At 40.5% G+C, this 26,961-nt stretch overlaps 1 protein-coding gene across 1 annotated transcript in view; it reads right to left on the bottom strand.

Moving 5' to 3' along the window:
- Positions 1-7,951: 7,951 nt before the first annotated feature.
- Positions 7,952-26,961, bottom strand: part of LOC140202987 (heparan sulfate glucosamine 3-O-sulfotransferase 3B1-like) — a 213,409-nt gene continuing 194,399 nt past the window's right edge. The window contains exon 2 of the mRNA XM_072268642.1: positions 7,952-10,755. Coding sequence (XP_072124743.1) covers positions 10,137-10,755 — 619 coding nt within the window. The 3' untranslated portion in view covers positions 7,952-10,136. The remainder of the gene's footprint in view (positions 10,756-26,961) is intronic.

The following is a 26,961-nucleotide window of genomic DNA, read 5'->3' as shown; positions in this document are numbered from 1 at the left end:
TTCACAGGCACTTTGAGAAACTTTAAAGCTGTCACTGAGAATAATTTGGTAGAATGTCACAGGACACAAAACCCAAACACGAGGACTGCAGTCCATCACACTGAGCTGCCAGTGAAACTGACAACAAGTTGCAGCAGATGTGACATAGCCTCCCAGCACGTTAGTCCTGTGCCCACTTTCATCTTGATGGGCTCCTTGCTTTTTTAAGACATTTTGTCCCTGAATTATACAGTCCCAGGGGAGTGCCAATAGAGAAGTACTTTTAATTGCTCACGGTGACTTTTGTTGGCAATGATATCATTGTTCCTCGGCCATGAAAAATGTGGAGAATAAAACTTAGCTATTTTCTTTTATATCAACTGGACTACTATTCACTGAAACATTCAATTCTCGAGTACTAACACTTCCCCTGGAACCTTCATGCAAAAGAAGCTCTGGCCATGGACTATACAAACACACTGCAAACTTTTTGAAGTTTCATAACCGTTTACTAAGAAATTCAGATTAATGTCTTCCATTATGGAATAATTACAATTAAACTCTGCAAACAAAAATATAGCAGACACAGTTTGGTATGAGATTACTCCTTAATGGCTTTCAAGCTACTAATGATTCATGTTGTGATGTTGAGTTGTGGTTTTCCTAGTAGCTGTGCAGACACTAGCAGATGGGTCTTCAGAAAACATAATTGTACATTTCTGTTAAGGTGTTTGAATACTTTGTTAAGATGTAGGTACATACATTCAGTGGCCACTTTATTAGTTGCAGGAGTGGGACTCGCTGTGGTCTTCTGTCTGTAGCCTATCTACTTCAAGGTTCGACATGATGTGCACTCAGAGATGCTCTTCTGCCCGCCACCTGGTTCTTTTGAGTAATTGAACCAGGTGCTAAAACAGTGGTGGGCCGAAGAACATGAAGTCGGGTCATTTTCCTCTGACTTCTCTCATTAACAAGACATTTTCACCCACAGAATTGCTGCTCCCTGGTTGTTTTTTTTTGGTTTCCGCATCATTCTCTGTAAACTCTAGAGACAGTTGTGTGTGAAAATCCCAGGACGTCAGCCGTTTCTGTGATATTCAAATCACTCTGTCTGGCACCAACAATCTTGCAATAACCACTGATGTATGCTTCAATATTCATTTATGATTTTGTCTTTTCACAGTAGCAAAAGTCGCTCTCCAACTGTAAATGTGAAATTAACATGCTTGACCATCTGCCACTAATGACTCACAGAGCAGGTACCTTGTCAATAAGTGACACAGGCAAGGTTGAACAGTATTATACTCAGTCTGAAACAAGCACAACATAAGTGCAGTGGGCTATATCTCAATAAAATCCTTGTAACAATAATGTACATTCCAAATGAGTTAATATAAGTACTACCCTACCCATTCATTACAAATAAGAATTACATATGAAAAGATACTTGGGCAAAAGTTTTAACATATTTCTCAATATCCTGGGGAAGGATGGTCTAACAAGCCTGATGGAGTTCTTTGAGGAGGTGACCAGGCATATAGATGAGGGTAGTGCAGTGGATGTGATCTAAATGGATTTTAGTAAGGCATTTGACAAGGTTCCACACGGTAGGCTTATTCAGAAAGTCAGAAGGCATGGGATCCAGGGAAGTTTGGCCAGGTGGATTCAGAATTGGCTTGCCTGCAGAAGGCAGAGGGTCATGGTGGAGGGAGTACATTCAGATTGGAGGATTATGACTGGTGGTGTCCCACAGGGATCTGTTCTGGACCTCTTCTTTTCATGATTTTTATTAATGACCTGGATGTGGGGGTAGAAGGGTGGGTTGGCAAGTTTGCAGACGACTGGTGGTGTTGAGGATTGTCGAAGGTTGCAGAGAGACATTGGTAGGATGCAGAAGTGGGCTGAGAAGTGGCAGATGGAGTTCAATCTGGAGAAGTGTGAGGTGGTACACTTTGGAAGGACAAACTCCAAGGCAGAGTATAAAGTAAATAGCAGGATACTTGGTAGTGTGGAGGAGCAGAGGGATCTGGGGGTACATGTCCACAGATCCCTGAAAGTTGCTTCACAGGTAGATAGGGTAGTTAAGAAAGCTTAAGGGGTGTTAGCTTTCATAAGTCGAGGGATAGAGTTTAAGAGTCGCTCTATAAAACTCTGGTTAGGCCACACTAGGAGTACTGTGTCCAGTTCTGGTCGCCTCACTATAGGGAGGATGTGGAAGAGGAGATTTACCAGGATGCTGCTTGGTTTAGAGGGTATGCATTATGATCAGAGATTAAGGGAGCTAGGGCTTTACTCTTTGGAGAGAAGGAGGATGAGAGGAGACATGATAGAAGTGTACAAGATAATAAGAGGAATAGATAGAGTGGACAGCCAGCGCCTCTTCCCCAGGGCACCGCTGATCAATACAAGAGGACATGGCTCTAAGGTAAGGGGTGGGAAGTTCAAGGGGGATATCAGAGGAAGGATTTTTACTCAGAGAGTGTTTGGTGTGTGGAATGCACTGCCTGAGTCAGTGGTGGAGGCAGATACACTCGTGAAGTTTAAGAGGCTACTAGACAGGTATATGGAGGAATTTAAGGTGGGGGGTTATATGGGAGGCAGGGTTTGAGGGTCGGCACAACATTGTGGGCCAAAGGGCCTGTAATGTGCTGTATGTTCTATGTTCTATGTTCTAGGACAGAAGTTAATAAAAACACTATAAGGCCAGTTACCTTTGTTTTAAATCATAGAACCAGAGAGGTGACTTGATAGAGGTGAACAAAATGATGAGGCATAGATAGAGAGGACAGCCAGAGACTTTTTCCCAGGACAGAAATCGCTAATATGAGGGGGCATAACTTTAAGGTGATTGGAGGAAGATATAGAGGGGATGGGAGATATCAGAGGTAAGTTCTTTTACACAGTGAGTTATAGGCATGTGGAACACGCTGCCAGGGGTGGTGGTAGAGGTAGATACATTAGGGCCATTTAAGAGACTTAGATTGATTGTACATGGATGAAAGAAAAAAAAGGAAGGGTTTGGTTGATCTTAGAGTAAGTTAGGTCAGCACAAGGGCTGAAGGCCCTTCACTGTGCTGTACTGATTATGTTTTATGTTCTAGTTGCAGCATGAAATCAGGTCCTTTGGCCCACCAAGTCTAACTATTATATTTACACTAATTCTACACCAACCATCATCTTTTAGATTATGAGAACATTCAGTCCTCTTTTATTGTCATTAGAAATGCATACGTGCATTAAGAAATGATACAATGTTTCTCCAGAGTGATATCACAGAAAAACAGGACAAACCAAAGACTAACACTGACAGAACCATATAATTATAACATATAGTTACAGCAGTGCAAAGCAATACCATAATTTGATGAAGAACAAACCATGGGCATGGTAAAAAAAAGTCTCAAAGTCCCTGAGTTGATCGACTCCTGATAGCAGGCAGCAAAAGGGAGAAACTCCCTGCCATAAACCTCCAGGCACCATCGACTTGGAAGCAGCCAACCACAGCCGACACTGAGTCCATCCGTCTGAAAACTCCGAGCTTCTGACCAGCCCCTCCGATACAGCCTTCCGAGTGCCATCCTCTGCCGAGCGCCTTCGACCTCGCCCCAGCCGCTGAAAGAAGCAAAGCCAAGGATTCGGGGCCTTCTGTTCTGGAGATTCCGGTTACCACACAGTAGCAGCGGCAGCGAAACGGGCATTTCAGAAGTTTCTCCAGATGTTCCTCCATACTCTCACATCTGTCTCCATCTTTTTATTCTCCCTACATTCTCATCAATTCACTCCCAGATTCTGCTACTCACCTATAAAGTAGGGGCATTTACAGTGGTCAATTAACCTATCGAGCTACAAGTCTTTGGGATGTGCGTGGAAACTGGACCATCCAAAGGTACTCACAGGGAGAATGTACGAACACCACAGAGACAGCCCCTGTGACTCTAATTGAACCTGGTTCTCTGGCCCCAAAAAACAGAAGCTGAACAAGCTGTGCCACTCTGTCACCCAGGCAACAGAAGTCATGTACAATGAGTTTCAACCGTGTTTCCTCCAGAAAGGTTCCTTCAAGAACTGCTCAGCCAGCTTCAAAACTGGGAACTATTATGAAAGGTCAGGATCTGATAACATCTCTGAGACCCTTCCTGCCAACTTTGCAGCTGGTGTTACAGAACTCATGGTTTCATTTTCTATCAGCAAACTTCATTTCAAGGAGGGCTATTAGCAGCAAAGGTAAGTTATGGCGCATTTTTTAATACATCAAGAGCACATCCTCCAAAACATTTCCCTTCCCCACTCACCCCAGTTTCTAGTAAATAGAAATCCAGGCATGGATGCAGAGCCATAATGATGTATTAGTATGAGACCAGGGCTGCTCCTGGTCCAAGCTATGACTCCAGGAAATCCTGAGACAATATAGAAGAGATGAAAATTTGACTAAAATGTTCATGTGATTCTCTTTTGTGAGTTTTACTCTCAGAAAATCAAACATTCCATATAGGAAAGGATCAGGGAAATCAGTCCTTCACTTGTTGTGATCCAACCTTAAAGTGAGTTCAGGATGCTGACTTAACAAAATATTCCATTAAACAATTTTAGATAACATTTTAAGATAGAACATAGAATAGTACAGCACAGTACAGGCCCTTCAGCCCACAATGTTGTGCCGACCATCAAAATGAAAAATGAAAATTACTCATCCAATATTATAAAATTTGCTTTCTGGAGGCAAGATGTGACTTCTTTGTGGAAACCTGTTTAAAGCATTAGGTCAGCCTCAGTTTAGGGTTTTCCCACTGCTGGACTTTAGAACAGCTTTTGGTGTCAACAGTTTATTCTGCAATGGGTTAGATAATTGAAAATTGGGATCAGTTGTGCTTTCTGTAGTGCACTCAGTTTCAAACTCTGAGACTCTGATAAAGCCAAATTGATTCTATTAGTGATCTTCTGCTGTGAATGGCTGATAGTTCAATTTAAAACAGTACATTCATAGCAATGGCCTTGGGTCTATATTTTTGATATGTAAGTTGCAAATTTAAACTTCCAGCAATACTAAGGAACTAGTTCGTACATTGCCGTCAAATGGCCACTTTGAATGCATGTATTGTAAAGGTAATGAATTATTTGGTTAGGCTCTCACATATTTCAAAACAAAAACCAGTCAATTGCTTTTAAAACACGCCTCTTGAGGACTATCAAATGTGCTTTAGAGAGAATAGAAAAACATTGCGTGATCATCAGCAGAGAAGTCACTGTAGGTTTTATCCTTGCTCACGAGGGATACTATAATCACCATAGGCTGTTCCAGAAATAGTGATGCGTAGGTTAATCATAGTGCAAGTGTTTATTAACAACGTTCTGTAGTGTAATTCCGAATGGGTGTAAGTTGCATGCTGTGCTTTAAGACTGTATTTAATCTCTTCTAACTTTAAATGGATTTTACTAGAACCACTTCAGTGTAAAATCATGTGGGATAAAGTTTCCAGCAATTTTATCCATTCTCAACCAGTTGTTTTAGAAGTTTTCTTTCTGTTTTGCTTTGATCGAGATCTAAGCTTGTTTGACTTATGTTATTTTTTATTTAGAGATACTGCACGGAATACACTTCTCCGGCCCTTCGAGCTACGCCACCTGGCAAAATCTGACCAGCCCGATTTATCCCTAACCCAATCATGTGGCAATTTACAATGACCAACTAACATAGAAACATAGAAACATAGAAAATAGGTGCAGGAGTAGGCCATTCGGCCCTTCGAGCCTGCACCGCCATTTATTATGATCATGGCTGATCATCCAACTCAGAACACCGCCCCAGCCTTCCCTCCATAACCCCTGACCCCCGTAGCCACAAGGGCCATATCTAACTCCCTCTTAAATATAGCCAATGAACTGGCCTCAACTGTTTCCTGTGGCAGAGAATTCCACAGATTCACCACTCTCTGTGTGAAGAAGTTTTTCCTAATCTCGGTCCTAAAAGGCTTCCCCTGTATCCTCAAACTGTGACCCCTTGTTCTGGACTTCCCCAACATCGAGAACAATCTTCCTGCATCTAGCCTGTCCAATCCCTTTAGGATCTTATACGTTTCAATCAGATCCCCCCTCAATCTTCTAAATTCCAACGAGTACAAGCCCAGTTCATCCAGTCTTTCTTCATATGAAAGTCCTGCCATCCCAGGAATCAATCTGGTGAACCTTCTCTGTACTCCCTCTATGGCAAGGATGTCTTTCCTCAGATTAGGGGACCAAAACTGCACACAATACTCCAGGTGTGGTCTCACCAAGTCTTGTACAACTGCAGTAGTACCTCCCTGCTCCTGTACTCGATTCCTCTCGCTATAAATGCCAGCATACCATTCGCCTTTTTCACCGCCTGCTGTACCTGCATGCCCACTTTCAATGACTGGTGTATAATGACACCCAGGTCTCGTTGCACCTCCCCTTTTCCTAATCGGCCACCATTCACATAATAATCTGTTTTCCTATTTTTGCCACCAAAGTGGATAACTTCACATTTATCCACATTAAATTGCATCTGCCATGAATTTGCCCACTCACCCAACCTATCCAAGTCACCCTGCATCCTCTTAGCATCCTCCTCACAGCTAACACCGCCACCCAGCTTCGTGTCATCCGCAAACTTGGAGATGCTGCATTTAATTCCCTCATCCAAGTCATTAATATATATTGTAAACAACTGGGGTCCCAGCACTGAGCCTTGCGGTACCCCACTAGTCACCGCCTGCCATTCTGAAAAGGTCCCGTTTATTCCCACTCTTTGCTTCCTGTCTGCTAACCAACTCTCCACCCACACCAATACCTTACCCCCAATACCGTGTGCTTTAAGTTTGCACACTAATCTCCTGTGTGGGACCTTGTCAAAAGCCTTCTGAAAATCCAAATATACCACATCCACTGGTTCTCCCCTATCCACTCTACTAGTTACATCCTCAAAAAATTCTATGAGATTCGTCAGACATGATTTTCCTTTCACAAATCCATGCTGACTTTGTCCGATCATTTCACCGCTTGCCAAATGTGCTGTTATCACATCCTTGATAACTGACTCCAGCAGTTTCCCACCACCGACGTTAGGCTAACCGGTCTATAATTCCCCGGTTTCTCTCTCCCTCCTTTTTTAAAAAGTGGAGTTACATTAGCCACCCTCCAATCCTCAGGAACTAGTCCAGAATCTAACGAGTTTTGAAAAATTATCACTAATGCATCCACTATTTCTTGGGCTACTTCCTTAAGCACCCTGGGATGCAGACCATCTGGCCCAAACCTACCCAGTTCGTCTTTGGACTGTGGGAGGAAGCCGAAACCCCCGTGGAAAACCCACACATTCCAACGGGAGGACGTACAGAGACTGCTTACAGAGGATGCTGGGATTGAACTCTGAACTCTAATGCTCTGAGCTGCAGTAGGCTAGCCGTTACGCACAATGGCGCCCATGATAAACTACCTTATTTGTAAAATTACTACATATTTTGTGAAGAACCCTGCTGAGATATGAAATATAATCCAGTGGAATACACTTCTGTATTTGTGAACTATGCAGTTTCTAACTTCCAGTCTTCGACTGGGACAGTAACCAACACACTGAATAAAGGAAGGAGCTGGAACACAAATGTAACTTAAGTGGAAGAACATCACAATATATCAATTTTCAAAATGTAAGTCTGCATCAGTTAAACATTGCTCTCAATCTAGAAATAATAAAAATACAATTTTTATGAGCTTCCTAAAGTGGAGAAATCCATGATCTGTGTTTGACAGAGAAATCTTGTTTATAAATGAATGTGTTTTCTGAAAGCAAAAAATTAAAACATTCTCTTTTGAGGAATTATCACTTTAGAAACCAAATGATAGAAAATATGTTTTGTTTATAGAAATAAGGATAATTTCTCACTGAATATAGAGTTTAAATGATGACATATTACTTAAAATAATAATTTCTTTATATATAATGGAGAACATTGATTTCAGTTAATTATATCCATCAGAAATAATTACCATATACAGTTTCAGTGTTAAGTGAACTGTACCAAAGTAATGCAATTCCACAAAAATGTAAGTAGTAAGCAGGGTGCAAAACATACATGACTTTAGTTGAAAGAAATTATATTAGTTACTCTTAACTATACATTATGAATACAACATTAAACAATATCAATGTAAAATAACAGCTTAAAGTATAGAATCCAGAAGGAAGAGTCAAAATTTTCCGGATTGCTTCTTTTCGTTAACAAAATGAAACATGGATGAATGAACTTTCCATCTTTAAATGTGTTTCTCAAAATAATTATAGTTTGCTTGTGGCACTTTGTACCAAGTCATGATTTGCGAGGCTCTTATTATGCGATTTACTCAACTTGCTAACGACAAAGCAGCCATTTTTAAATGGTTGTATTTGATATCAGGAAGATGCCTTCTTCACTTCTGATGATGATCCAATTGTGAATACAGAACTTTCGCTCTTATCCGAGTAGTGGAGGTGGAGGTGTAACCTGATTCTTTAACAGGACACAGATTGGCCTTCTATGCATTTTTGCTCCACAGAATGATGTCCAAGCAGGAGGTAAGAATCATCAGGAAGAAAAGGTTGATGTTAAATGAAATCACTCTTCTTTAGAACTTCCTGTTGGTTCCATAACAGTGATGCACTCATCACCAGAGTAAATTGGTGTTAGGCTGTAGAGGTGCAGCAATGTCTTGGACAATAGAACATTATTTTCATTCCCTTTATGGTGATAATATTAAGTTATAACATTTTCAGCACTTTCAAAGACAAACTCATGTATAAAACAAATGACAAGGGGTTAGTTCTTTGTATATTTTTGCTCATTTTCACTGAATTATGGTTTATTCTTTACTTTAGCATAGTTTCATCATATATAGTATGTAGAATTACTTTCTTTCAGCTAGTAAGAGGGAAACCAGTTTAGTAGCTTGCAGGCTACAGGCACAGATAACAAATTTCTCACTACATTGTTCATACATATGCTCGGGAGAGAAATAGGGAAAAAGCCAAAGACGCCAAATTAAATTTGGGTTAACATGCCCAAACTTCATTCAGTTTTTCAGAGCATTCAATAGTATTATTATTCCTTTCATTGACAAACAGACATCAATGGATGGTAACTGACTGTGTGCCAATCAATTCCAAAAAGCTATAATCACATGCACTACATGTTTCATTTTGTACACCAGGTACAAATGTAAGAAATTACAATTTTTTTTCATTTAATGAATAAGTTATTCAGTTAGTTATGGATTTGGGTCAATTTGAATCAGGTGTGATTTTATTTTTCAATCTAAGGTTCTATAAAGATAATTTAGTCAAATTTTGGGCAATATTTTTGTCCACTTCATACTATAGCAAGTGAAGAGATCTTCAAGGGCTACACACAGAATGTTTCCCAAGAGTCCAAACCTGAAAAAGTGAATTAATTTTCTTCCTGGCACATTGTGTAAATTTTGTTTATATATTCATTGTTTGCTATATTAAAAGTACTTCTTTCTAGACAAGATAACATTTTTTGAAAATGGTATTGATGCAAGTCACATTTAGGTTTAGAGGATGTAAAACAACAAGACAATCATCTGAACTAAATAGATAGATTAATCTTGAAATAGGCAAAGGGACAGAGTTTTTGAAATTCCAAGCAAACAGTGAACCCAGATCAGATTCATGACATATACTTCTGCAGTTGATCAGGCTAATTTTGTGATTAAGATTCAGTTTGCCTTCATTTTTTTGGGACCAGTATTTAGCTTCAAAATAAGTTTCACTAGCCTTGGACACACAACAGCTGCTAAGAACAGATTCAGAATGGTGCGAAAAAAAGCTTAGCAATAACATTATTACCCCTAATACTGGGCATTTCTGAGTGCTATGATCTTGCAGTTAATTTTTAATGTCATTCAAGTATGAAAGTAGCACTTATAATTTTTATGACAATTATTTCTTGATTTGCTGTTTGACATTTTTGCATTCTTCTTTTATATTGTTCTGCATAAAAATGATCTGTAAAAGGTTCAGTGAATGCTAGCAAAATTGAGGCAAGTTTACAAGAAACAGAGTGCTCAGAAAAGATTAAAATGAGCAAACCCGGTTTCTTTATATGCAATTAATTATCAGTTTTTTTGTGCTTGGTGGACGCATTTTACTCCCATCCAAAGTCATGGCCTGTCATCTGGTAGAACTTCAGATTAAATGGCCTGTAGAACTCTTTAAGCCGAAGAAGCACATCCACATCTATTTTAGGATGAGTCCTTCCCTTCGACTTACCAAGGCAACGAGGCCGGCTGCTGCCTTCAGGTTTCTTCAGGCAAGGAAAGCCCTTGGTCTCATTAAAATAGAAATGCTTATCAGTAATGACTCTCTTAAGTCCCAAAAAATCCTGCACACGGCCCATCTCACCAGCCGGATCACTAACGAGCCGCTCCCCACTCACAAAGAGAATCTTGGAAAGGGGAAAGTACTGAAGCCAGTTTTCCAGATGCTTGGCATAAATGCCAATGCGGATTGCACTCCAGGATGTGTCAATGAGGCCCGTGCTAATGTTTTTAAAAGTCAGCATCTGAAAGCTTGGAACGGCTGGATTCTTGGAGAGGGTTTGAGTGTAATCTGAGATCGCCCTGGTTGCAGGGTTTCTGACCACCACAATCAGTTTAGTATCTTTTGACATGGAGAAGATCCGCTTCGGGGCTTCTTTAGTAACAAAATAACTAGGGGTTTTCTCCATGGTGATCTGCCCTTCCAGTGTCCGAGGCATCAGGTTCCTATGAAACAAAGAAATAAACCTAATTAAAATTAAGTAATTCGGAAAAGCAGTGCAAAATGTCAATTCTTATTTACATCAATAGCTTGTGCTCTGTCAAAAGAACAGAAGATTGGAGATATAACACTAATTTATATTCTTGACAATATGTTCCTTCCCTCAGGCCCTGGACTTCTCCTGCTGCCAGAAAGACTGGCCAGAGTTTTGGGACTCTTCAACTATTTCTGAAGTCTCCATTGTTCAATAGTGAACTCACAACCACAGGTTAGTTATAGATACAGATAAAAGAGCCTAACTTTGTTCATAACTCCAGCTGCATCATTATTCGACAAGCCTTCAAATCCTTAAGTCATTTCCTGTAAAGGGGGGAAGAAACTAAGTAGCTTTGAGGAGTTCAATTTAACAAACAGACGACAGAGCAAAGCTTGGTAAACAGTGCTCTTTATCCCCCATCATCAAATCTGATCCTTTCACAAATGAGCAAAATGGTTTTATTAAGTGCACACACAGGTATAGATAAGAAGAAAACTGGACTGAGGTCATTGTGGATCTCCAAAATATGGGGGAAAGAGAAAGAGAGAAGGTAACACAGAGAACGTGAGTGAGAGAGAGGGAGAGATCAGTACTTCCATCTTATCACAGCCAGACATTGAAGCTGGATGTGAATGGAAGCCATGCCCTTTCAAAACCCTGACGTCATCCAGTGGAGTATTTGAATTAATTATTCTTGAAACTAAGGAAATGCAGTAACCCATGTTGCCAGAATCTATTGAAATAATCTTTTTGAATTCTATTCATTGAGGGTAATATTGACAAAGGCAGTGCACTCTGCTTCTTCATGTGGTCATTGGGTCAGTGTTCAATGTTGGCGCCATTCTGTGAGGAGTCTCTGTGCTTCCTCCCCGTGGAACGTGGCATCACTAAATAAATAAACAAATATACATACACTCACGAAATTAGGAGTCTTAGTTTAAAGTCTCATCCTGAAGATTTTTTTTATTCCAACACTCTCTCAGCAACTGAGCGAAACTGCCAACCTACAGTAGATTAGGTGCTCAAATCTTGGAGTGGCAGTCAGTGTCGGGTGAGTTGCCACACAGTCAAGACTGGCACTCAAGGAACAAGGAGGCTGGTGTGCTTCTACTCTGCAACAGTTTCCATCACATTCAGCGTCTTTTGTTAGGTGTCCCTGACTGTAAAATGTTATTTCCCAGGAAAACATTTTATGGACATTTCAAGCCAATTAGTTCCCTGCCAGGATATTTAGAAACATAGAAAACCTATAGCACAATACTGGCCCTTTGGCTCACAATATTTGTAACATTCTTTTTTGTTTCATTGCTGGGAAGTTGGACTTTGCAGTAATTGATTAATATTGATTAAGGTTCATCTAAGTCTAATATTTTAGTTTTAATTTCTTTGAAAGAGATGTTTGAATACAGAACTCTTTTTAAAAACCACAAGACATAGGAGCAGAATGAGGCCGTTGGGCCCATTGAGTCTGCACTGTCATCCCTTCAGGGCGGATTTATTGTCCCTCCTACTTTCTCCCCAAAACCTTTGATGTCCTGATTAATCAAGAAACTATCAATCTCCACTTTACTTAATGATTGGGCACCACAGCTGCTTGTGGTGACAAATTCCATAGATTCACTACCCTCTGGATAAAAAAATTCTTCCTCATTTCTGTTCTAAATGGCGTCCCTCTATTCAGAGATTATGTCCTCTAGTCCAAGGCTCACCCACTATAGGAAACATCTCCCCCACGCCCACTCTATCCAGGCCTTTCAATAAGTTTCAATGAGGTCCCCCACACCTCATTTTTCTAAACTCTAATGAGTAGTGCCTAGAGCCATCAAATGCTCCTCACATGTTAACCTTTTCATTTCTGAATCATTCTTGTGAACCTCTTCTAGACATTCTCCAATGCCAGGACATCTTTTCGCAGATAAGGGGCCCAAATCTGCTCATGAAATGCAGTCTTCCATTGTCCTACAAAGCCTCAGCATTACATCCTTGCTCTTATATCTAGTCCTCTTGTATTTTCCTTCCTTACCACTGACTCAACCTGCAAGTTAACCTTTAGGGAATTCTGCACAAGCACTCCCAAGTCATTTTGCAACTCAGATATTTGAATTTTCTCTCCATTTACAAAGTAGTCTATGTCTTTATTTCTTTTACCATAGTGCATGACCACACATTTCCCTACACTATTTTCCATCTGCCACTTCCTTGGCCATTCTCCCAATCTGTCTAAATCCTTCTTCAGACTCCCTGCTTCTTCAACACTACCAGCCTCTCCACCTATCTTCATATCATTTGCAAAGTTGGCCACAAAGCCATCAATTCTGTCATCAAAGTCATTGACATATCACGTGAAAAAAAGAGGTCCTAACACCGACCCCTGAGGAGCACCACCAGTCACTGGCAGCCAACTAGAAAAAGAGCCCTTTATTCCCACTCTTTGCCTCCTGTCAATCACCCAATCTTCTATCCATGCTGGTATTTTTCCTGCAATACTATGATCTCTTATCTTGTTAAGCAGCCTCATTTGCAGCACCTTGTCAAAGGCTTTCTGAAAATCCAAGTAAACAACACCTACTGACTTTCCTTTGTCTACGTTTCCTGTTATTTCCTCAAAGAACTCCAACAGATTTGTCAGGCAAGATCTCCCCTTAAGGAAATAATCCTGACTATTTTATCATGTGTCCCAAAGTACCTTGAAACCTCATCCTTAGCAATGGACTCCAATATCTTCCCAACCATTGAAGTCAGGCTAGCTGGCCTATAATTCCCTTCTTCTGTTTCCTTCCCTTTTTAAAGACTAGAGCGACATTTGCAATTTTCCAGTTTTCTGGAATCATTCCAGAATCTAGTGATTCTTGAAAGATCATTACTAATGCCTCCACAATCTCTTCAGCCACCTTTTTCAGAATCCCGTGTAGTCCAGGTGACTTACTTACCTTCAGACCTTTCAGCTTCCCAAGCACCTTCTCCTTAGTTTCACAACTACACTCACTTCTGCCACCTAACACTCTCTTATTTCTGGCATACTGCTATTGTCTTCCACAGTGAAGACTGACACAAAATAATTATTAAGTTCGTCCACCATTTCTTTGTCCCCAATTACTACTCCTCTAGTGTAATTTTTTAGCAGTATGACATCCACTCTCACTCTTTTACTCTTCATATATCTGAAAAAAAATTGGTATCCTCTTTTATATTATTGACTAGCTCACTTTGATATTTCATCTTTTCTCTCCTTATGGGTTTTTTTTTGTTACCTTCTATTGGTTTTAAAAGCTTCCCAATCCTCTACCTTCCCACTGATTTTTGCTATATTATATGCTCTCTCTTTTCCTTTGATTTCCCTTGTCAGCCATGGTTGCCTCGTCCTCCCTTTAGAATGCTTCATTTTGGGATGTATATATCCTGTACCTTCCAAATTGCCCCAGAAACTCCAGCCATTGCTGTTCTGCCATCATTCCAGCTAGTGTACCCTTCCAGTCAATTCTAGCCAGCTCCTCTCTCATGCCTCTGTAGTTCCCTTGATCACAATGTAATACTGATACATCTGATGTTAGTTTCTCCCTCTCTTCTGATCCTATGTCACCTCTTTCTAAGGATTTGATTTGTTTTTGCCAACAGAGTCATCCAACCTCTTCCACCTACCTGCCTGTCCTTTCAATACAATGTGTATTCTTGGATGTTAAGCTCCTAACTAGGATCTTCTTTCAGCCATAACTCAGTGATGCCCTTAATATTCTACCTGTTAAACTGTTAACTGCATGACAAGATCATCCGTCTTGTTCTGTATTCTGCGTGCATTCAAATACATCTTCGGTCCTGTATTTTTCAGCCTTTTCAATTTTGCCCCCATGTAACACCTCAACTCATCCCACTGACTGTAATTTTGCCCTACCATCTATCTGCCTGGCCTTCCTCACAGTGCCTCTACTTGTATACCAACTGGCCCATCCTCAGGCCTATCATTCCAGTTCCCATCTCCCCACTAAATTAGTTTAAACCTTCCCTAAAAGCTCTAGCAAACATGCCCATGAGGATATTGGTCCCCTCTTGGTTTCAGGTGTAACTCATTCCTTTTGTATAGATCATAATTTCACCAGAAGAGATCCCAATGATCCAGAAATCTGAAACCCTGGCTGCTGCATCACTTCATCAGCCACACACTCATCTGCCAAATCATCCTATTCTTACCCTCACTGGCACATGTCACAGGTAGAATGTAATTCAGTTTTGATTTTTACAACTTTAATTGCCCTTTTAAAGTGATATATAAAAGTTAAGGCATTTATTTAAAATACTATAGAGTTGGCCATTTGAAGCTGTGTCTACCACAATAATACAATTACTTAACAACTGACAAGCTGCTGAATCGAAGTAAGTGTACCATCTGTTTCAGTCAGTTGATTCTAAAATCACAGCTAATATGAAGCAATGCTTAGAGATTTGTGTGTAGACGCAAAGGACTCCAGATATTGGAATCTAGAGTATCAACTGTGAGCTGAGCAGCAACTGTGGTGAGAAAGAAATAGATGATGTTTTGTGTTGAAACTTGGCATCTAGACTTAGACATCTACATACTATTTTCCTTTTAATAGTGAGGAAAGAGGTCTACAAAACTGGCCCTGGGTTGAAACAATAGCAACTCCCATGTGTACTGCAGGTGTCTAGGGTAGAGTGGCAAGGTTTTGTCTTTTTTTTGTGCATGTATCAGGTAAGCTGAGGGAAGGGGAAATATTCTCTGTGCAGTTCTAACATGACTGAACAAGTACAATGGAGTCTTACGCAGTTCCCAGAGGAAAATGTCTAATTTCTTCGGTGAGGTTTAATCACTGAACCTTTTCTCTTGCAATTGCCATATTATTTAGAGTTAGCAAAACTAAGAATATTCTGCTTCGTAAGTGAACAAACAAATTGATGGATCAGTGCATCACATGGTGCACTACTCGCACTCAAGTATCAGACCAAATGGCATCACTTTGCATTCACCGTGTTCGCTGGCCCCAGTGGGGAAAACAATGGGACAGCTATAAATGGTTTGTTTGCCCAGGTTGTAGGTAAACAAAAAGCCATGATTTACCCACCTTTTGGACAGTTTTTATGGATATTAGGTGGAAAATGGATTGTGCAGTTGTGATATTTAATATAGATAATGAGCTAATATTCTATATCCACAAAATGCCTTGAGAAACAGCCATTTTACTGAAGCACCATAATACTGCAGTCTCTACAGAAATAATATATATGCTGAATTTACCATAAAAAAGATGTGAATCCTTCAATAATTCTATGAGGGAATTGAACCAAATCTGCAGTTGTCCCACTTCAGCTCCATTCATACAATAGAATGAACATTAACCTCAAATCCACCAATCCAATCTTGCTCTTTGTTGCTTCCTCTTTGTTCTTAATTGACCTTACAACAATGAAATTCAATTATTACTTTTAAATTATCCATTTCTACCAGTGATGCATATTTTCAGACCGAGTACCACTGTATTATTTTCCAATCAGAGTAATCAATCTTCAAGGGCTCATCACTTTCCTTCCATAAGCACAAAAAGATTCTCAACATTGTACCAATGTTCATCGCAGGAAGTAACTGCTTCCCTTCATTCTGATTTCAGTGCAAAGTGGTCTGATCTACGTAATTTTTGCTCTGAGGGAAACAGAACCCACATGGGAATGAAACCTGTGAGGTGACTTCATTCTTGGTGTTGTATGTGAAGATGTGATAATAGGATTGCACCATGCTTAATTTTCATTGAAAAATAACCCCTTCTCAAACACTTATAGATCCTAATTAAATTATAGTGAGAAAGCATGGGAAAAACAAGGGAAGTCATCATGGTTATTGAGCAATACATGATTCTGTGAGCCACTCAGCACATATTTCAGTCAGAAAATCATTAAATGGAAACATTCACTCATAGTTCATTTTTCTTCTGCAATATCAACTCTGTGCCTTCAATCCATCTCATGTTTACTGTTCCATCATATCCTCCCCACAACACTGCCTCCCCCCATCCACAACCCCTTACACATGACCTTAATGCTTCACGATTCTTTGCTTTGTATTTCCTACTGTGATTTGGGTTGATCAGTCACAGACTTATCACAATCAGTTACATATGTGCCAACATCAGATGTAGGAAGAATGTGAATTGTGAAGAACCTTGCAGGGAAATTTCATTTGCCTGCATTCATAAATCCTTCCTACTGTCATCGCACTGGTCCATAAAATAAGAGGTTAATGGACAACATCAGCTCCCAGAGGCTTTCCATATTCTGTTTTGTTTACTATACTTACAGTAGATCATGTACAAAAACATTTTCATCTATTGCTTCCAATCACAGTAATTTCACGTGAGGTAAATTAGAAAATGCTAGCAAATAATCTTAAGTAACAACTTCCCTGAGGTTGTTTATGCCTTTCTTCTACTGGGAAATACATATATTTCTGCATTTTCAAAAAGGTATTATTAATAATCTGCATTTGAGAAGAACTCTTATTTCACTTTAAGGTACCAGACGTCTTTGATTCTTATATCCCTTTATATCTTTTCAGTTCTCTCAAATTATTGCATACCATGCTCCTCACATGCTCACACACTCAACACCTTATGCACTTGGGTAAATAGCTTTGCACTTTCCCACTTCTGAGCTTCAGTCTCTTTCCCTGCTTGCACAATTTACACTAATTCTAAATACATATTATCAGAGGTCAGTTGGGCAGAGGGGTATAAAGATCCAGAGAAGTTGGAGGATTGGACGTAGATAACAAATTGATGGTTGAAGCTTAAGGATAGGAAGATCTGGTTGAAGCTGAAAGATGGGAAGATCTAAAGGAAGTTTAGATGCTGAGGTCTGGGAGTAGTGGTGGCATTGGGGCAAAAGTTTCCTTCAGAAGATCAGTGGAGACAGGATGGAGGGTATCAGAAGGATTGACTGTATAGTTGATAACTGAGGTGAATCAAGATGGCAAACTGTATTCAGTAAGAGAATGTTAAGACATTTATTTTTTTGCTCCAGTAAACTTTACTTTACTTAATAGTCACCAAACAATTGATACTAGAACATACAATCATCACAGTGATATTTGATTCTGTGCTTCCCGCTCCCTGGATTACAAATCGATAGTAAATATTAAAAATTTAAATTATAAATCATAAATAGAAAATAGAAAAATGGAAAGTAAGGTAGTGCAAAAAAACCGAGAGGCAGGTCCAGATATTTGGAGGGTACGGCCCAGATCTGGGTCAGGATCTGTTCAGTAGTCTTATCACAGTTGGAAAGAAGCTGTTCCCAAATCTGGCCATATGAGTCTTCAAGCTCCTGAGCCTTCTCCCAGAGGGAAGAGGGATGAAAAGTGTGTTGGCTGGGTGGGTTGTGTCCTTGATTATCCTGGCAGCACTGCTCCAACAGCATGTGGTGTAAAGTGAGTCCAAGGACGGAAGATTGGTTTGTGTGATGTGCTGCGCCGTGTTCACAATCTTCTGCAGCTTCTTTCGGTCTTGGACAGGACAACTTCCATACCAGGTTGTGATGCACCCTAGAAGAATGCTTTCTACTGTGCATCTATAAAAATTAGTTAGGGTTTTCGGGAAAGGCCAAATTTCTTTAGTTTTCTCAGGAAGTAAAGGCACTGGTGGGCCTTCTTAGCAGTGGACTCTGATTGGTTGGACCAAGTCAGGTCATTTGTGATATTGGCCCCGAGGAACTTAAAGCTTTTGACCTGTTCCACTTGCGCACCACCGATGTAAATTGGGTCGTGCGGTCCGCTACTCCTTCTGAAGTCAACAACCAATTCCCTCGTCTTGCTGATGTTGAGGGATAGGTTATTGTTACACCTCTCTTTATCTGACTAATCACCTGAGCAATAGAATCTCTCCCAACAGCAGTGAAATTCAACATGGTAGTTAAATTTGATAGAATGTTGCACTGTCAGCTGGTCTTCCATCAGCAGACTACCATTGCCTCCTGCCTTAAGTCACCCATTATTAAAATCTTTGCTAGGAATAACCTCATGTCAATACAGTTTCCATTCATGTCACGTTATCACTTATATTTCCTGGTTTAGTTTTGTTATTGAGAGCAGTCCAGCCCTTGACTTGAGACCTAATGTCAACCAAGGACACTGTCTTGGAAGAATAACCTAACTCATCCTTGATTGCTAGAGGAAATAGAAGGAGTAGGCTATTACTTTTCTGTCATCCAGTGAGATCATTGGTTATCTGTTACTTTGGTGCTACTTTCTGGCATCAACCAATTTCCCTTAATAAGGGCCCATATGGAATCGAGGAGCCTACTGTGGGGAAACAAGTCTTTGTTCTTCCACTCCCATTCCGAAATGTCTCTCCATGGCCTCCTCCACAGTTGTGATGATGCCACACGCAGGTTGGAGGAACAACACCGTATATTCCATCTGCGTAGCCTCTAACCTGATGGCATGAACATCAATTTCTTGAACTTTCAGTAATAGCCCCTCTACTTCACCATTCTCCATCCCCTTTTCCCTCTCTCACCTTATCTCCTTGCTCACTCATCACCTCCCTCCGGTGCTCTTTCCCCCCTTTTCTTTCTTCCATGGCCTTCTGTCCTCTTCGATCAGACTCCCCCTTCTCCAGCCCTATATCTCTTTCACCAATCAACTTCCCAGCTCTTTACTTCATCCCTCCTCCTTAGGGATTCACCCATCACCTTGTATTTTTCTCTCCCCTCCCCCCATCTTTTAAATTTCCTCCTCAGCTTTTATCCCCCAGTCCTGCCAAAAAGGCTCGGCCTGAAACGTCGACTGTCCTCTTTTCCATAGATGCTGCCTGGCCTGCTGAGTTGCTCCAGAATTTTGTGTGTGTTGCTTTGTTCTTCCACACTGTGGGGTGGCGTGCCAATCCCCAGTACTAGGTGTCGTGCTACTTCCCTTCCTCAGCCTAATACAGTTGTTCTGCTGAGAAGTCCATGTTCATCCACTGATTCCACCTGTGCCTTTCCAAGGAATTTCTGCTTTTAGAGCCTCGTTGTTTCCTTCTTCTGTCACTGTCGAATCACCCTCAACAACAGCAGCTACATGTCATGGAAAACTAGGTGAGCACGAAGGAGAAGACCCGTGCAGAGCATAAACACTTGCCCAGATGAGTCAAAAACCCGTACATTCTTTATACACTGATGTGAACACTATTTATTTTGACAAGGAGAGGAACTAACTTCTGTTAGGATCATTCCTTTATGGGATAATGCGGAGGCAAACTACTTATTAAAGCAGCTTCTGTGTGTGCAGTGTCTTTTGACCAACTACTACTGTTAAGTCATTTCATTGTCACTCTTTCATGCTGAATTGCAACGTGCAGACTCTTGCAAGATTGAAACTAGAGAGAATACTCATAGCTAAAGAAAAACTCTACAAAAATCCTAATGGCCTGGTTCAGATCAGTAACCGCCACCTGTGGAAGCTCTACTTCAATCCCAGTTTTTAATTATGTTCTTTCATAATATTTTCTGGGCTACAACATCTATATAACTGGTGGTTGAACACACGGTTTGTGACTCACACCTGTAACAAAACAAATGGTCCAGCAGGAAGCAGCAAACCTGCCCTCCTGAAAGATGCTGAGATTATGGACTACCCCGTAGCAGGACCTTCAAAACACAGTAGAGGTAACACCAACACTGTGGCTGTAAAATACATTAACAATGTAATAATCGAACTATTATCAACACAATATCCTCTTTCTGGCTATCATCCCTAATGTTGTGGATATGTAGGCTCTAAAGGAAAAGAGATACTTTATTCTGAATTTTTGCACGGCAAAGTGTTATCAGAAGAACAGAGGAAAAGATTCTGGAAATCTCTTTGGTAAAAGTATAGGAACTCCACTGAATTATTGGTATATCAAGAATCATGCAAATCACCTTGCTGTGACCATTTGTAATTTTATGAAAGGGATCCAATTTGGGACTGGCAGTTTATGTTTAGCACATAAACAAAGACTTAAAGGGAAAAGAACAGGGAGGCTAAATGTAGAATAACTTTTAAAAGTTTGATGAAAAAGGCAGACAAAGTGTATAGTACAAAGAATATAGGACCAACTATCCAAATTCATAGTGCACCAGAGGGGCTTTTTTATAACAAAACTATAAAAGTTTATTTGCACAACAAATACACAAAATACAAACATTAAGTATTTACAAGACGGTGAATAAATTCAAACTGAAATATAATTACTATGATCTATAAGACTGTTCATTCCCTGGGGGGACCACCACTCACGGAAATCCCCCACTGTACCCATTGTGACCACATGCTCCCTCTCCAAGGACAGCCGGGCACGAACTTATCCTCGGAAGAGGGGCAGGCAGTCGGCCCTGGCACAACCCTCGACACTCCACCACCTAGACCTGCGAATGGCCAATGTGGCCAGGCCCGGGAGCAAGCCCACCAGCAGATCCTCCTCATGAACCTTCCAGACTGGGTGCCCGTGTATAAGCAGCGCAAGGCTGAAGTGCAACCTGAACTTGAGCAGCAGCCCTTTGAGACACTCAAACAGGGGCAGCTGAGGGACTTTGCACACTGTGAACAACTTCACAGACTGTCACAGCTGCATTGTAATTATTTTCCTATTATTTCCAGTGGATTTAGAATATGAAGTAAAGTAATAATGATATGAATTATATCACTATATGAACAAGGCTCTTATGTTCTTGGACCCATTCATTCATTATCTGTCATATGATGTAGGCGACCATGTTCTTGGAAAATTTTTCTGCAGAAATGGTTTGCCATTGCCTTCTTCTGGGCAGTGTCCTTACAAGGTGGGTGACCTCAGCCAATATCGATGCTCTTCAGTTATAGTCTTTACACCTCTGACTGTGTGGCGAAGTACAGCTCCAACATCATATACAAATTTACTGATGACACCACGGTTGTGGGCTGTATCAAAGGTGGTGATGAATCAGCAAACGGGAGGGAGAATGGAAATTTGGCTGAGTGGTGTAGTAACAACAACCTCTCACTCAGTGTCAACAAGACCAAGGAACTGATTGTAGCCTTCGGTACAGGGAAACCAGAGATCCATGAAGCAGAAATCATCGGAGGATCAGAGGTGGAGAGGGTCAGTAACTTTAAATTCCTGGGGGTCACTATCTCAGAGGACCTGTCCTCGACCCATCATATGAGTATAATTGTGAAGAAAGCATGACAGCGCCTCTACTTCCTCAGGAGCCTGTGGAGATTTTTCATGTCATTAAAACCTTGGCAAACTTTTATAGAAGGTTAGTGGAAAGTGTGGTGGCAAGTGTGCTGACTGACTGCATTATGGCCTGGTATGGGAACACCAATGCCTCTTCAGCAGAAAATCCTACAAAAGGTAGTGGATTCGGCCCACTACATCACAGTACAAAAGCTCCCAACCATTGAGCACATCTACAGGAAACGTTGCTGGAGAAAAGCAGCATCCATCATCAAAGATCCTCACCACCCAGGTCATGCTGCTGCCATCAGGTAGAAAGTACAAATGTCTCAGGACTTGCGCCACCAGGTTCAAGAACAGTTACTATCCCTCAACCATCAGGCTCTTGAACAAAAGAGGATAACTACACTCATTCTACCTCTGGTGTTCTTACAACCGATGGTCTCACTTTAAGGAGTCTCTATCTTGTTATTTCATGCTTGTTATTTATTGCTATTTATTTATATTTGCTTTGCACTGTTTGTTGTTCATTGATCCTTTTTACAGTTGCTGTTCCACAGATTTTAAATATGCCTGGAGAAAAAGATTCTCAGGCTTGTATGTGGTGGAATGTATGTACTCCAATAATAAAATTACTTTGAACTTTTGAACTTGAACTTTGCCTGACATTAGTGGTCACATCAACAGGACTTGTCAGTATGTGCCAGGTGTTCTTACGAGCGTCCACCACCTGCTCCCATGGTGTCATGTGACCATTATCAAGGGGCTAAGCAGATGCTACACCTTGCCCCAGGGTGATCTACAGGCTAACGGATGGAAGGAGCATCTTACACCTCCTTTGGTAGAGACATATCTCCACCTCACCACCCTGTTCTTGCACTAGGACTGTGAAAATTTCTACTGCTTTTCAAGTTTGGAGGAAACGGCTGGATGACTCTCCACAGGTTCCCTATTCACAGGGGGAGCTTTTGCAACTCCTGTTGCCCAATTTATTCCACAGTACTTGTCCAACCCCACCAGAATCCCTGGAAAATGATTCTGAACGTTACATGGTCACTCCAACCCCATGGTTCTCACTCACACCTTATTTCAGATGGAGATCCGTACTGGGTAGGCTATAACAATTGCTCCTTCTGCTCTCGTTTGTTCTCCCCACCATGTAACTGGTGTCCATAGAGCACCCGGTGGAGCAAAAGTAGCCCAATGATGTCTTCTTGAAAGTCCTTTGTGCTGGCCACAGAGGTGACATTGTACTTGAGAATAAATGCATCTCAAATCAGGTAATCCTAAGCTTGCAGAAAAGGACAGCATTCCATGACTCAGCATCTCACGTCTTTATGTGATCTGTGGCTCCAAATAACAACTGAAATTAGTGACCATTAAGAGACTGTGCGCTGATTAAGATAAATTTGGTCTGACAGATTCCAAATGGGAAACTGGCTTGCAAGATTTTATTTTTGCACACTGAGCCCAGGGCAATTTACAAATGATGATACAGTGTACAGTGTACAGGATCCCTATCTAATTGTAAACTATCCTGACTTGGAAATATTTCACTGTTTCTCCATCATCATTGGGACTATATTCATCTCCCATGCAATACTGTGAGAGCACATTCACCAGCCGCTGCAGTGAACCAGGCGGTATAATGAAGAGGCATCATTTTCCCATTCAGTGCAGTGTAATAACAATAAATATATCAAGGACTAATATTTGCAAGTCAGGGATCTTTTGAGATTTCAGCAGTCACATTTTATTTCTATCAATTGGATGCTTCATCAAATTATATTAAGGAAGATAGGATGCATCACACCAAATTGGAAAACCAATTACACTCACACAGTTGGGAGTGGCAGTGAGTTATTGCAAATCTCAAAGTATATAAGTGAACCACACAACTCATTCTTAAAGAAGCCCATCAAATTCAAATACTTTAGTCATTGCTAATCATGACTTTCTCATCATCTTAGCTTTTTGCTATTGAAATAAATTATATCAAGACTATAAATGTGGAAGAAAGGGTTTACCTGGACCACCTTCATGGTAACACAGGGCATCTTTTGATTTTGGAACAAGACATTGAAAGCTATTTGCACTTTGCAAAAGATGAAATTTAACGATCTGTGATCATATCACTTATTCCACCTCAGGCAAAATTGAGCCCTTAAAATTGGTTTGCGCACTAATGACTTTTTTGCACAGTAGCCAGCAATGCAGGGGCTTTGTGTGCATGCTGAGCTTGCTTCCTTCAGCTACGCTTTCTCTTCACCTGGATTTCATTCTGATATCCTGGCATAGGAAATACAGTTATCTTCCTATTAACCACTGGAATTGTAATATAAAACTAGACAGTTGGAAAGATCTTCAGCTGAAAGGGCCAATATTTACATGAACAAATAACTTTGCATCATTTTCCCCCTCATCTTTATAACCTGGTTAAGTATAAGACTATACTAGTTCCACTGATTTATTGCATTAAGCAATTTCTTCCCATCCCACTTCCTGCACTCCCACCCTTCAACTTCTAGTAGTACTGAATGCAGTTTCAAGTATTCTCTAATGCTTCATCGACATTTCTTCACATACAGGCCTAAGTATGGAATCCTGGCAAGTACTTGAAAGGCTCTGTGACTGAATCTGATTCTGCTTTGCTAACCCTGACATTTACATATGCACTCAGCAGCCACTTCATTAGGTTCAACTGTTTGTTCATGTAAATATGTAGTCAGCCAATCACGTGGCAGGAACTCAATGGATAAAAGCATGCAGACATGGTCACGAGGTTCAGTTGTTGTTCAGACCAAACATCAGAAAAGGGAAGAAATGTGACCTAAGTGACTTTGTCTGTGGAATGATTGTTGCTGCCAGACTGGATGCTTTGAATAACTGCTTATCTTCTGGGATTTCCACATACAATAGTCCCTAGAGTTTACAGGGAATGGTGCAAAAACAAAAAAAACTAAACTAGTGAGTGGCAGTTCTGTGGGTGAAAATGCCTTGTTAATGAGAGAGGTCAGAGAGAGAATGGTCAGACTTGTTCAAGATGACAGGAAGGTGTCAGGAGCTCAAATAATCCTGTATTACAACAGTGGTGTGCAGAAGAGCACCTCTGAATGCACAACGCATCAAACCTTGAAGTGGATGGGCTACAGCAGCAAAAGAACGCGAGTATTCACTCGGTGGCCCCTTTATTAGGTACAGGAGGTAGCTGATAAAATGACCACTGAATGTACAGCTTTTCAGCAGTGCTAATGAGAAAGGAAAGAATAGGAAAAGTTCTGAGATGAATCATAACTCCAAAGATGATACTTGGACTGAGGTTAGTAAATGTAGCACAACACAGCAAGCGTATCATGGATTCCCTTAGTGAAAATGATTTATTGCAATACTGAGTTATGCAATATATCCACAATCTGCTTGTGAAACCCTGAATGTATCCCTACTGATTTTTTAAAGATTTTCTCCTGTCTAAATCACCTATATTCCCCCTTTATTTGGGCCACACATACAATGAAGCAAATTATAATCACGCATGGGCGCTCTGAATTTCTGTCTAGCTCAATGAGTATGCTTAAATCATGACTAAATTTTCAGCAGTGGCAGGCAAAATATTTTTCCAGTATCATTTGAAGCACTTTAAAAAAACAATTTTATACCTACTGATTCCTTTACAGAACCTTATAAAATCAACATATCACATTAAAATTTGAAATGTACTGCTAATTTGGTATGAGAACCCACACCTTGTTTGGGCTCCACTTGGCTATAGTAGTACCACCTATTTTATACCCTGATGTATTTCAAAGCAATTTGCAAAGCATATCTAAGGACTTGGCAGATATGTGGAGCTGGCTTGACTGGATCTTTAGCAACGACAGGTTTTATTTATGTCGGCCTTTAATGTAACAACACGGCCCAGCACACTCCAGTGACAAGTTATCCAACATAATTTCACACCTATCCACATACAAAGCTGTTTAGAAAAGTGCCACAGGTGGGTTATTTTAAAGCTGGGAAAAATGTATGGTTAGAGAAGAAAATCTGGAGTGTAGTATTCTATTTACATCCTGAAAGAAATTCTTGCCCAAAACCACTAAATTTTCCATTAACAGAACTGTATTCTAATAGAAGTACAAGACATCAGCTGTAGATTCTATATCCATGCTTAATAGAAAATGAAAACCAGCATATTGCCACTTTGAAAAGAAATTGAGCTGTATAACGTTGCCTTTTTTGGAAGGTGGTTATGTTGGTTCCTAAATCAAATGAGCACTAAAGATTCCATTAGGCACTTACTGTGAGAATCTACACTCACAGGAGTACTAGTAAATAAGAGAGAAGAGATAGGTCCAATGAAACTTAATGGGCTGAATGGCCCCTCCTGTGTTGTTTTATACAAGTATTTGTGGTGGAATCAAATTAGTGCCGTCACACATACTGATTATTTCCCCTCTGACTCCCTCTAAAAAGTACCATTAAGCTGGGCGCCAATCGCCATAAAACAAGAAAAAGAAGGAGACTCCCTCTAATTTGTTAGATAACTGCCACAATTGACATTCTCCATTGTATGAAAGGTGGAGACTCTGAGGAAAAGGTGGAACCGGTGCCAGATAAGGAAAGGGAAAAGTACGAAACAAATGAATTGGTCACAGTGAAAAATAATTTCCATTGCAGTAAGCATGATGCATGCAGGGAATAGGCCTATTTCCTTGCTGATGCACTACATTTATAATGTGTACTCATTCCCATTTGGTGCATGTAATTCAAAGCAGTTTCCTATGTGGAAACTGAAAATAAAACAATGGACATTGAATTATGTACACAACCACATTAGTTAATGTGAACTTTTTAAAAGCTATCTTTTGGTTTCTGTTTCTTGAATTCTATGATTGATATGTCCCACAAGCAGAAGACGGATTCAAAATTTTAATCCAAATATGAACCAAAGTAATACTACCAGAGCAGGATTGAATGCTTTGAAGCTGATCTTTGGCTGG

This window comes from Mobula birostris, chromosome 9 (assembly GCF_030028105.1).
Source record: "Mobula birostris isolate sMobBir1 chromosome 9, sMobBir1.hap1, whole genome shotgun sequence".
In the NCBI taxonomy this organism is placed as follows: Eukaryota; Metazoa; Chordata; class Chondrichthyes; order Myliobatiformes; family Myliobatidae; genus Mobula; species Mobula birostris.
This window is presented reverse-complemented; position numbering and strand designations above follow the sequence as displayed.